The sequence below is a fragment of the Dendropsophus ebraccatus genome, chromosome 11, assembly GCF_027789765.1.
Source record: "Dendropsophus ebraccatus isolate aDenEbr1 chromosome 11, aDenEbr1.pat, whole genome shotgun sequence".
Classification (NCBI taxonomy): domain Eukaryota; kingdom Metazoa; phylum Chordata; class Amphibia; order Anura; family Hylidae; genus Dendropsophus; species Dendropsophus ebraccatus.
In genome coordinates, this window is record NC_091464.1 from 23,144,766 (window position 1) to 23,158,242 (window position 13,477).

General features: G+C 43.7%; 1 protein-coding gene across 2 annotated transcripts in view; it reads left to right on the forward strand.

Annotated features, from left to right (window-relative positions):
• Positions 1–13,477, forward strand: part of MAGI3 (membrane associated guanylate kinase, WW and PDZ domain containing 3) — a 256,352-nt gene that overhangs the window by 187,508 nt on the left and 55,367 nt on the right. For both annotated transcript variants that reach the window (XM_069944683.1, XM_069944684.1), the window contains exons 8-9: positions 9,541–9,647; positions 11,595–11,783. In XM_069944683.1, coding sequence (XP_069800784.1) covers positions 9,541–9,647; positions 11,595–11,783 — 296 coding nt within the window. The remainder of the gene's footprint in view (positions 1–9,540; positions 9,648–11,594; positions 11,784–13,477) is intronic.

Below are 13,477 nucleotides of genomic sequence, written 5' to 3' on the forward strand. Positions count from 1 at the left end.
GAGAGAGCTGATGATGGGGGTACAGAGGTGATGATGGGGGTAGAGAGGAGGTGGAGGGGGGAGAGAGCTGATGATGGGGGTACAGAGGTGATGATGGGGGTAGAGAGGAGGTGGAGGGGGGAGAGGGCTGATGATGGGGGTACAGAGGTGATGATGGGGGTACAGAGGTGATGATGGGGGTAGAGAGGAGGTGGAGTGGGGAGAGGGCTGATGATGGGGGTACAGAGGTGATGATGGGCGTAGAGAGGTGATGATGGGGGTAGAGAGGAGGTGGAGGGGGGAGAGAGGTGATGATGGGGGTACAGAGGTGATGATGGGGGTAGAGAGGAGGTGGAGGGGGGAGAGAGCTGATGATGGGGGTACAGAGGTGATGATGGGCGTAGAGAGGTGATGATGGGGGTAGAGAGGAGGTGGAGGGGGGAGAGAGGTGATGATGGTAGTAGAGAGGAGTTGGAGGGGGGAGAGAGGTGATGATGGGGGTAGAGAGGAGGTGGAGGGGGGAGAGAGGTGATAATGGGGGTAGAGAGGAGGTGGAGGGGGGAGAGAGGTGATGATGGGGGGATTCGTCCCCAGGCTTCCGCATATCCTCCTGGAGCCCCCGGCTGGACGCTGCAACCTGATCCGGGAGCCGCGGGGGAAGAGCGTGAGGCTGCCTGGGGACGAATCCCGAACAGGCTGCCTGAGGTGACCCGGCGGAGAGGAGATGCGGCGGCAGGCTGTTGTCCACGCAGGCGGCCGGACCAGCAGGGCCTCAGAGACAGTGAGTTGAGAGGCTGCTGGTTTGTGACCTCGGACTTCATCCTTCCCCCAGCAGCCTCACCATGTCCTGTACCCCACAGAAAGCTGGTAAGGTTGCTGCTGGGGGAAGGATGTGAGACAAGCGGCGGGGATAGGTGCCGGGACACTGCTGGGTGATAGCAGTGTCCCGGCACCCAAAATATTTTCTCCCCCCACCTCCCGGCGTACCCCCTCAGCCTGCGGCGCGTACCTCCTGGGGTACGCGTACCGCAGGTTGAGAAACACTGTACTACATAATCTGGTAGTGCACATGGGGTCTAGTATACTGTATAATCTGGTAGTGCATATGGGGTCAGTATACTACATAATCTGGTAGTGCCCATGGGGTCTAGTATACTACATAATCTGGTAGTGCACATGGGGTCTAGTATACTACATAATCTGGTAGTGCGCATGGGGTCTAGTATACTACATAATCTGGTAGTGCACATGGGGTCTAGTATACTGTATAATCTGGTAGTGCACATGGGGTCTAGTATACTATATAATCTGGTAGTGCACATGGGGTCTAGTATACTATATATTCTGGTAGTGCACATGGGGTCTAGTATACTATATAATCTGGTAGTGCACATGGGGTCTAGTATACTATATAATCTGGTAGTGCACATGGGGTCTAGTATACTACATAATCTGGTAGTGCACATAGGGTCTAGTATACTACATAATCTGGTAGTGCACATGGGGTCTAGTATACTATATAATCTGGTAGTGCACATGGGGTCTAGTATACTACATAATCTGGTAGTGCACATGGGGTCTAGTATACTATATAATCTGGTAGTGCACATGGGGTCTAGTATACTACATAATCTGGTAGTGCACATGGGGTCAGTATACTGTATAATCTGGTAGTGCACATGGGGTCTAGTATACTACATAATCTGGTAGTGCACATGGGACCAGTATACTATATAATCTGGTAGTGCACATAGGGTCTAGTATACTATATAATCTGGTAGTGCACATGGGGTCTAGTATACTATATAATCTGGTAGTGCACATGGGGTCTAGTATACTATATAATCTGGTAGTGCACATGGGGTCTAGTATACTATATAATCTGGTAGTGCACATGGGGTCTAGTATACTATATAATCTGGTAGTGCACATGGGGTCTAGTATACTACATAATCTGGTAGTGCACATGGGGTCTAGTATACTACATAATCTGGTAGTGCACATGGGGTCTAGTATACTATATAATCTGGTAGTGCACATGGGGTCTAGTATACTACATAATCTGGTAGTGCACATGGGGTCAGTATACTGTATAATCTGGTAGTGCACATGGGGTCTAGTATACTACATAATCTGGTAGTGCACATGGGACCAGTATACTATATAATCTGGTAGTGCACATAGGGTCTAGTATACTATATAATCTGGTAGTGCACATGGGGTCTAGTATACTATATAATCTGGTAGTGCACATGGGGTCTAGTATACTATATAATCTGGTAGTGCACATGGGGTCTAGTATACTACATAATCTGGTAGTGCACATGGGGTCTAGTGTACTACATAATTTGGTAGTGCACATGGGGTCTAGTATACTACATAATCTGGTAGTGCACATGGGGTCTACTATACTACATAATCTGGTAGTGCACATGGGGTCTAGTATACTACATAATCTGGTAGTACACATGGGGTCTAGTATACTATATAATCTGGTAGTGCACATGGGGTCTAGTATACTACATAATCTGGTAGTGCACATGGGGTCAGTGTACTTTATAATCTGGTAGTGCACATGGGGTCTAGTATACTACATAATCTGGTAGTGCACATGGGGTCAGTATACTTTATAATCTGGTAGTGCACATGGGGTCTAGTATACTTTATAATCTGGTAGTGCACATGGGGTCTAGTATACTTTATAATCTGGTAGTACACATGGGGTCTAGTATACTACATAATCTGGTAGTGCGCATGGGGTCTAGTATACTACATAATCTGGTAGTGCACATGGGGTCTAGTATACTGTATAATCTGGTAGTGCACATGGGGTCTAGTATACTGTATAATCTGGTAGTGCGCATGGGGTCTAGTATACTGTATAATCTGGTAGTGCACATGGGGTCTAGTATACTGTATAATCTGGTAGTGCACATGGGGTCTAGTATACTGTATAGTCTGGTAGGGCACATGGGGTCTAGAAGTCAATGTGCACAGGTATGGATAGTTTACCCCCAGCATGTACCTTTTACAGTCGATTTCAATCAGTACAAGTTTATCTTTTTCCCTAGATTATGTTTATTAGTCTTTGTTGTTCCATTTTTAGTTTACCACATTCCACATTATTATGTTATGGTAATTATATTTCTCTCTCATTTTCCTATGTATAGTCAGTATCATTTTCAAGTCATCAAAAGCTGGATTATAAATCAACATTTATTAAATAAACCTGCACAGCCGTAACCTGTATCCATGTTTTCCTGGCAGCCCTAGGGTGACATCCAACTTCTACAGCCGCAGGAAATCCAACGCTGAACATTCAGGCTCAAACAATGTTGCCGAACCCGAACATTTTGACAGATCCGCTCAACTCTACTCCTTGTCTTTCCCGTCTTGCTGCAGTCCATGTAGTCCTTGCCTTAACCGGTCCCAAAACATATTACGGCAATTGCGAATTTGCTGAGAGCAGTCAGTTACCAGCAATAGATTCTCTTAGTAGTGCCTAAAACCAGTATAAGGCCTCATGCACGTTCCCTACATACGGACAGTGTGGAACACATTTGTGTATACTATGATGTCGGGAGCTCCGAAACAGCCTAAATCTTTCAGTTGCTGTACTGACACAGCCGTGCGAAGAGTCAAACTGTTTCACTGCTTCTGGCATCATAATAATACATGATGCCGGGAGGTCCGATAATCCATTCCGTTGAACACCATCTAAATATACGGAACATGAGCATGAGGCCGTAAAAAGGTCTATGATAGTGCATACTGTATTTGCTAAATAGTGATAGCAGAAAAAGACCATGTGGCCCCCTCCCCTAGACTGCCTGTATGTTAGGAATAAGAGATGAAATCTTCCATAGTCGTGTATTAAAATATTCATATAATATTTTAAAGGTGAAGTCCAACCATTTTTTTTTTTTTTTTTAAATACCCCCGGAGGCCGGGCTTCTCCTTTAAGAAATGTTGTGACAATAAATCTTTTTACTTCAGTTATTACATAACATATTGACCAGTTTAATATCCAGACTGTTTCTAAGGCTTGGGAATGATGGCTTTATAGGTATATGTATTTTGTTTGTGTTTTTTGGTAGCTGACAGAACAGTAAAGCTTCATCACTTTATTTAAAAGGTACCTACTCAGCAGAGTCCATTAAGTGCTATCACTTTCCATACTCCAGCCGCCTAATTTCCTATCACTTTGTATTTAAATTATCTCGGCTTAACAATGGTACCACATGTTGTTTAATTATGAACACTTCAAGGAGCGCTCTAGTATCGCCGACTTGGAATGTGATTTACATAATTGTCCTGAAGTCTATACTATTAAAGGGCAAGCAGCGTTCACAACGTACTGCTGACTAGTCTTCTGGATTTTTAAGGCTCTTGTACCCTTACTGTTTCTATGAAGGTAAATCAAGATACAGTGGTGCCTTGGATTACGAGTATAATTCGGTTCGGGACTGTGCTTGTAATCCAAATCTACTCTTAAACCAAAGCAAATTTACCCATAAGAAATCATTGATATGCAGACAATTGGTTCCACACCCCAAAAATAATGATTTTTTTATTCTGAATAAAAGTTACTGTACTGTATAGCAATCAGCATGTGGCGTATACAGTATAGTAAGTACATAAACCTGAAAACACACCAGCAGTTTGTAGATACAGGATGGAACTACAGATCCCCATAATGTAGTAGTGTAGTACAACAGGCTAGAATAGAGAAGCGGGGCTGATGTCAGAGGTCTGTGTGGTCACATGACAGCAATGTCCAATGTTCCGGTGACTTTTTATTTGTTGTACAGTCCAGCTTGCCTATCAGCTTCAGAGGTGGATGTGACGTTTGGGGGCTGCACTACTGCAGGAGACAGCTTGATCATGCGCAGTGGTCAGTCTGCAAGCAGGGCCAGAAACTAGAGCATGCGCAGTTCCGTGCTCTTGAGCGACCTACATAGTTCCATGAGATCCTCTGTGCCGTGAGACAAGTTTTTCCCTAAAAGCACTAAAACGGTACTTTGTGGGTAGAGCTCCTCTGATAGATGGCCTGTATAATATTGTGATAGAGAGAATAGAATATCTTTGTGAATAGATGGAACGTTGTGACACATGAAATTGCAGCAAATATCTTGTAATTCTGCCCCGTAGTTCTCACCGCCTGCGGCTTGGTTGTCGGACTAATACTGAATTGGTTGAGGTGTTTGATCGGGTTGCCTTTGTATCCTGTGTATGAATATTTAACTACCTGGGAGAGAAGCCTGGCGGAGCAGACAGCACAGCGAGGAGCTGTAATTTCCTGCTGTTTGTCAGGCACCTGGGACAGGAATTAAATGTGCAGAATTTATTGCACTGAGAACAAATAATGATCCGCTCTTTGTTACTGACCCCCACACCAGATCTAACACCGCCGGACGTCTCATCATACGCCTGATTTCCCGTTTTCTCTGGACATCATTTATTAATGAGATAATTTATTTATTTTCATATGTTGGTTCTGGCCAGACCTATAAAAACTTATATATAGGGTGAGGCATACAGGAGCAGGGCTTTTTCCATTGGTATTCCTCCATTATTTGACCACTGACAAGCTTTGGAAAGCCCTCTAATGTAGAGATAGTAGCTTTTCCACTGTGTAGCGTATATTGATTTTTTTTTTTTTTTTTTTTAATGTCAAAAATTCTGTAATGATTTTATAAAATATTTAAGAATTAATATCTACTTTTATTTCTACAAAGCTTAAAGGAGAAGACGACCAGACCCATTTTTTTTAGCAAGTGCCGGGGGAGGGGGAGGATGAAAGGAATAACTTGCTCTTACCCCCCTTCTCCAATGCCGGTGGCCGCATACCACTGCTTCAGTCGCCCAGCCGTTCCCTGGTTTGAACGGGGGTCCGAGTCGTGACATGTGAGGTCCCACTATGGCCACTGACTGGCTGAGCGGACCATACATCATGACTCTGGTCCTCGCTCAGACCAGGAAGCAGATGTTGACCCGAGCGGCGGTATGCAACCACCAGTGCTGGAGCAGGGGAGGTTATCCTTCCCCTCTCAAGCACTTTCTTAAAAAAAAAAAAAAAAAAAAAAAAAAAAAGGGCCTACCCGGACTTCTCCTTTAAAGCTCCCTGCTTCCTTTCACACTGGGGCAGAGTTACTATCGGAAATGTGCCAGAACTCTGGAGCAGTTTGCATTGCATCTGTTATGTGATTTAGAAATGTATGTGATGTGAGATAAATCTATTTAATTCTGGCACAATGGGACTGTAATGCATGCGACCCTTACCCCCCACCCCCCATCCCCATTGAATCTAATGAGGGTCTTGTATATTACGGGTTGATTGAGTGTTGGTATCTAAGGAGACCTGACCTTCCACTTTAAGGGAGGAACTCACTGCTGATTCGACAGTTACACTTTCAGACTGCAATCTTAAAATCTTAAAGGAGGACTCTGCTCAAAAATAACTTATTATTCATATGTGGCTGCCTATGGGGATAACATAAACAACCCATTCTTACCGTTCTGCACTTCCCCAATATCCTCCTACGACGCGTCATCTACAGGTCCCTGGCTGGGCAATCCTTCCTCCACTGCAGAGACGGACTCGTCTGGGGCTAATAGCCCACTCACTGGCCTTGACATTGCCCCATCTCAGCCAGGAATTAGCTGAGCAGGCTATTACCCTTACGTGAGTCAGTCTGGAAAGTGGAGGCAGGATCGCTCAGCCAGGGATCCGAAAATGACATAAGAGGACACCAACGGAGGACGGAAAGGTAGCCTGTTTATGTTATCCCCAAGGGCAGCAACATATTGAAAGTTAATTTAGAGCAGAATACCCCTTTAAACTCCGCTTTGGACTGAGTGCTTTATTTATTTTCAAGGAAAAAATAGAGCTCCCCTACATGAGAGTATTCTGTGTTCATCAAGGGGTTAATGATCTCGTTACTTATTACGAGAAGGCACATTAGTCAAGAATTGCTAAATGTGTAATTGCTCTGGTAATTCCCTGGTAGAAATATCCGGGGAGACCAGTTAATTTGCGGGTGCCCGTCATGGTGACAGCTTTGTGAAGGAAGAGTCTGTGAGCATCATAGTGAAGAGGAGCCCCTCTGCTCGCTACATTACCTCACGGCGTGTCTGGTAAACACTACATAATCCAACTGCAACTATTATTTGTTTTTTGCATGTCATGGGGGACGTTCATAGTCCTAAAAGTGTGAATACACGTTGACATGTGCGGACCTAAAAGACTGTGTCATTCGCCTCCTAATAATTGAGGCCGCCACACTGTGTATAAAAATCCTGACCATAACAGCTCTGCTATTTGCACAAACCTTTACAGCGCCACTAGGATTACTGTAAAAGCTGTAATGTATTTCATAGGGTTCCATGTTCTTACCTAAAAGCAGCGCTGCAACATGTGTACATTTACACTGGCAAGATACAAATCTACATAATGTGACTCACAAGCATACTTACTACTTTACTGTATTTCTTACTAGAAGGTATCCTCTTAAAGGAGTAGTCCAGCGACATTTTTTCTTAAAGTATTGTATTGCCCCCCAAAAGTTATACAAATCACCAATATACACTTATTACGGGAAATGCTTATAAAGTGCTTTTTTCCCTGCACTTACTGCATCAAGGCTTCACTTCCTGGATAACATGGTGATGTCACTTCCTGGATAACATGGTGATGTTACTTCCTGGATAACATGGTGATGTCACTTCCTGGATAACATGGTGATGTCACTTCCTGGATAACATGGTGATGTCACTTCCTGGATAACTTGGTGATGTCACTTCCTGGATAACATGGTGATGTCACACCCCGACTCCCAGAGCTGTGTGGGCTGTGGCTGCTGGAGAGGATGATGGCAGAGGGAGGCTCAGTGTCCCTCCAGTGCCCTGTGTCCCTCAGTGTCCCCCTGCCATCATCCTTTCCAGCAGCCACAGCCCGCACAGCTCTGGGAGTCGGGACGTGACATCACCATTTTATCCAGGAAGTGACATCACCATTTTATCGAGGAAGTGACATCACCATGTTATCCAGAAAGGGACATCACCCTGTTAATTAGGAATCGACATCACCATGTTATCCAGGAAGTGACATCACCATGTTATCCAGAAAGGGACATCACCCTGTTAATTAGGAATCGACATCACTATGTTATCCAGGAAGTGACATCACCATGTTATCCAGGAAGTGAAGCCTTGATGCAGTAGTAAGTGCAGGGAAAAAAGCACTTTATAAGCGTTCCCCGTAATAAGTGTATATTGGTGATTTGTATAACTTTTTTTGGGGGGGGGGGGGGGCAATACAATACATAAGGAAAATTTTTTGCTGGAGTTCTCCGGTACTTATCAGTTGCTGTATGTCCTGCAGGAAGTGGTGTATTCTTTCCAGTCTGACACAGTGCTCTCTGCTGCCACCTCTGTCCGTGTCAGGAACTGTCCAGAGAAGTAGCAGATCCCCACAAAAAAAAACAACTTTCCTGCTTTGGACAGTTCCAAAGTTTTTTTTTTTTTTAAAGTCCTCCTAACCTGGCCATCTCTGCGTGTAATGCTCCCATGTAATGTTGCCTCTCACCAGCTGATTACAGAAAGCATTACATACAGTCTAAAGGACACTGTAAGTGTAGAAGAGCAGGAGAAGGAAAGCTGCCAAGAGAGTCCCCTGTGTCAGGTAGACTCTAACTTTCATTTGTTGAACATGATAATTTGTATGTTAAAGTTGATGTCTCTGTTCTACGATGTGGACTGGCTAATTTTTTTAGGATTTGGACTGTTTATTTATGTACAAGCCTCTTTCTGTGTGTTGTATGAAGCAGGGCTTGTTTTTATGTATTGTGTTTATGTAAAGCATTATGTAATTTTTACAAGTTTGATCCTTTTTTCTTATGTGTATAAACTGTTGGTGTCATTTTCTGAATTGAAAAAAAGAAAAAAAAAAAAACTTAACATGTCAAAAGTTTTCATCGGTCTGGTTGCTGAGACCCCACCGAATTATGTGGAATGAGCTCATTGATTTTTATTGGGCTATTCACACAGTCCCTGTTAATTTTGAGCCGTATTCCGTTCAAAAGGACATAGACCTAGTACAGATTGTGATTGTGGTACTGGAAAAAAGTGGTAGCGCACTGCTTGTCCAGGATGGTTGGGAGCTACAGTATGCCGGTTTTCTCTCTACATGACACCATGTGACATAACCTAGCGCTGAAGGTACTGACTGTAACTAGGGCTTATTTTTCGAGTAGGGTTTATGTTTCAAGCCAACTCCAAAGACCCTTATTTTGGGGGAAACAGAGTGTATACAGTATTTGGTGCCTGTCTTATAAAGTATGGAGAGAGATTGGGAGAAACTCCTCTAACCGAGCAACTTCCCCCTAGCTCATTCTAGCAATCGGTGGGGGGTCCTGGCGACCAGACCTGGACCACTCTACCTGGATCAACCTTTGACCTGTCTCTATAACTTCTCAAAAGTTTTTTCCCTTTTGTAAATAACAGTAACAGTTAAATTATCTGAATCGCCGCACTAACCTATGTTTGTTTGTTTGTTTTTAGTCATATTAATCAGAAAACCCAATTCGAGAATCCAGTTCTAGAGGCTAAAAGAAGGAAACAGCTGGGTCAGCTGAGTTTACCTGCACCAGAGGGAGCGTTGATTCCAGGTATGGGTTAATTTGTAGTTGAAGGGATTGTAAATCAACATTTTTTTTTTTTTTTTTCAAATCAACTGGTGCCAGAGATTTGTAATTTACTTCTATTAAAACATATCTAGTCTTCCAGTACTTATCATCTGCTGTATGTCCTGTAGGAAGTGGTGTTTTCTTTTCAGTCTGACACAGTGCTCTCTGCTGCCACCTCTATCCAGAGCAGTAGCAAATCCCCATAAAAAAATCTCTCCAAACGATAAAGAATACACCACTTCCTACAGGACATTTTTCAATAGAAGTAGTAAATTACAAATCTCTGGTACCAGTTGATTTGAAAGGATTTTTTTTTTTTTTTTCTGCTGAGCTACCCCTTCAATAGAGATGAGCAAATCTCGAGCACACTCAGAAGTGGGATGCAACCTAGGGAGTCCTGATGACATCCAGCTTATTCAGCCATCGTTAATCAAATGCAGAGCGTTTGGATTCGGACTAACATGAGCGCACTGAAGATTCGCTCATCTCTAGTTAATAACTAACCTTGTGGTTAGAACCTTCTGCGGTAACAGTGGTTATTACCTGACAAAGTTGTCAAAGGAAGGGCCAACAGTGAATTGGTGACAGGGCATGGATCCCTGTAGGGGGTAAGAGCTGTTCTGATCTTACAGAAATGCTGCTGTAGTGCAAGTAATTCCCCTTGATTATGATACAAAGGTGTTAGTAATACCCAATGCATGTGTGGTTACCTGGGAAAGAGATGGAACCAGGGTGCAGTATAATAAAATGGCAAGCCAACTACAGGAAGTATGATGTTTTTAGAAACCTTGGGTCTTGGGTGTTCATCTGGATGTTACCTTGCCGTGTACCATCTACATTAAAGGAGAAGACTGGCAAAAAAAAAATTAAAGTATTGTATTGCCCCCCATAAGTTATACAAATCGCCAATATACACTTATTACGGGAAATGCTTATAAAGTGCTTTTATCCCTGCACTTACTACTGCATCAAGGCTTCACTTCCTGGATAACATGGTGATGTCACTTCCTGGATAACATGGTGATGTCACTTCCTGGATAACATGGTGATGTCACTTCCTGGATAACATGGTGATGTCACTTCCTGGATAACATGCACTTTATGTGCATTTCCTGTAATAAGCGTGTATTGGTGATTTGGTATAACTTTTGAGGGGCAATACAATACTTTAATAAATAATTTCGCTGGACTTCTCCTTTAATATTATTTCAGACCATGTGCATGCTTTTATGGTAAAAGTATTTCCTAATGGCAGTGGAAAATGTACCCTGCCATATTAAAATACTGCTCAGTAAGCTTGACAAGTCTGATCAATAGAGGGTCCACTATACAACCAAAAATACTTAGAATTTCCAATAAACATCAGGAATAAGTTGGCCAACTCGGCTGATTTCAGCATGACTGGCCAAGCCCCCTATGTGAATGCGGGCCTTTTGACTTGATGGTTGGTGGCATGTTAGATTTCACTACCCATTCTTTTGCTATCGGAGAGATATAACACTGCCAGAGGAGTCTGGCAGCGTCTTAAAGGAGAAGTCCCACGAACTGCAAAAAGAGCGGGGTGGGGGTGAGAAAATAACAAATAAGTGAACTCTCTCCCATCCCCCGTGCCTCTGTAGTGCCGCTCCTGGGTCCCGTTCACATCAGCCAAGGTCCTGCAGCTCCACTAGCTGCATCGTCATGACCTAATCTGTGATCGCCCGGGAAATCGTCAAGTACGTGAAGTACCCAGTTTCCTGCGGCGATGAACGGGACCCTTGAGCGGCACAACAGAGGCACAGGGGTGGGTGAGTTCACTTGTGTGTTTGTTTCTCTCACCCACCCCCCATATTTTACAGTTTGTGGGACTTCCTCTTTAACCCTCCCTTCTCCATTCAGAACACAAGTGCTTCCCTGACTTTTTTTTTTTTTTTTTTTAATTCATTTTAGAACCCGACAAGTCTGCATTCACCAGAGATCCAGCACTTTTAAAGGGAGCAATACTGCGCACATCCCTTAAGAAGAGCGCCATGGGGTTTGGCTTTACCATCATTGGAGGAGACAGACCAGATGAGTTTCTCCAGGTGAAAAACGTTCTGAAAGATGGCCCAGCTGCACAGGACGGCAAAATAGCTCCAGGTATGACAGCGTTGCCTTTGTCTCAGGAAAACCTGCATGTACAGCCATTCTCCTAGTACTTTACTACAAGCCTGACATTGTTCAAATCTGTTATAAACCAGTACTATCAATACAGCCGATATGATCAATAACTCTCACACTGGCTAAATATATTCTGAACCAGATAAGAGGTCGAGTATACGTCTCGTTGAGGAGATGAAGCGTAAACCTGTTATTCATTATTCAAATACGAGGCTTTTTTTTAGAATATATATAAAATAGACGTGTTAATACCCTCTGCAAAACCTTATTCAACAATAACTCTGATTTAAAGGGGACCTGTGGCCTCTCCTGACTGATCTGTTCAGGGAAGTACTTGTGTCTTCCAGCTCGGTGCTGGTTTTCCCCTCATTTCTGCCCACTGCCTGTAAAATGACACAGACAGACAGTGAGCGAGGAGGGGCCACCCAAACAATGCTTGGATCGTTCGGGCTGCCATTGAAGTCAGAGACGGTCTGCTGCCACCACTCCTTTTGCACAGATCAGCGCACTGCAGACCATCGCTGCACAAATTGTGATCTTTCAGCATGTTAAAAGACCACAATTTGGCAATCTTGTGTATATCGGCTGATCATTACCTTTCAACATTCACTATTACACTAAATAATTATTGTCCTGAATGGTCAGTAATCGGCCAAGTATCCCGCAGTGTCAGACTGTGTAGGACACACCCTAGTGACATTGAAATGATAAGGGTGGAATAACAAGGCCCGATGTAAGCGAGCGCAGATCTGCTAGATTAGTGCTAGCTTACAGTGCCTATTACACAGCTTTAAAATCGTTTGGCAAGGACTGCATGGGCGTTGTGGTTAGTGATGTTTGTGCAACCCTTGCTTTATATAAAGAATAATAGTCATACTTACCCCTCCACACTTCCCTGGTGACCTGCTTCTCCCTGATCACCGCAGCTGTTACTGAAGCTTCTGAAAAGCCGTCTCTGAAGTTAAAGGTTGCTCAGCCAATCACTGGCCAAGAAGGGACAACTCCAGTGATTGACTAAGCATCCTGTCACCTTAGAGATGGCTTCAGAAGCTTTATCGGTGAGCAGGAAAAAGACATCAGGACGCTGGGGGATCTTGAACTGGTAAGTATAGTTTTCCCAGTATAGTATAGCCAGTTTTCAATTAATTACATTTAGGTCATGATTTACATCTAGGCTGCGTTCTCACACGTACAGGATCCGCAGCAGATCTGCAGCAGATTTGATGGCCCAGATTAGATTCAAAGCAAATCTGCAACTTCAGATCTACTGCAGATCCTGTACGTGTGAATGCACCCTTATAAAGGAAATTACTATACAGTGCTACAGTGCTGGCCTCTCTGGATCCACCGAGATGTGTGTTTTGATTAAATCCTTTCACCTAAGTGAACATGTAATGTGTTCCGTTACATACACTTATCCCAGTACATTATTTCATATATTGAAGGACTACTTGTAGCCTGTCAGTAACACTGCGGGTTATTGACCTGGAGTTCTGGAGGCAGAAGAACAAACAGGGAATAAAAACAGCAGGTGCTGCAACTTCATTCTGCAGTAGTCTTTAGTAAAATGAGATGTTCTGCAACCTCTTAGGGTGAAGAACTGAGAGGAGTGATGTGGGAAGAGAGTAGGCAGGGTGGAAGGACTGTGATGAACAGGTGAGGAAAAGCATTCT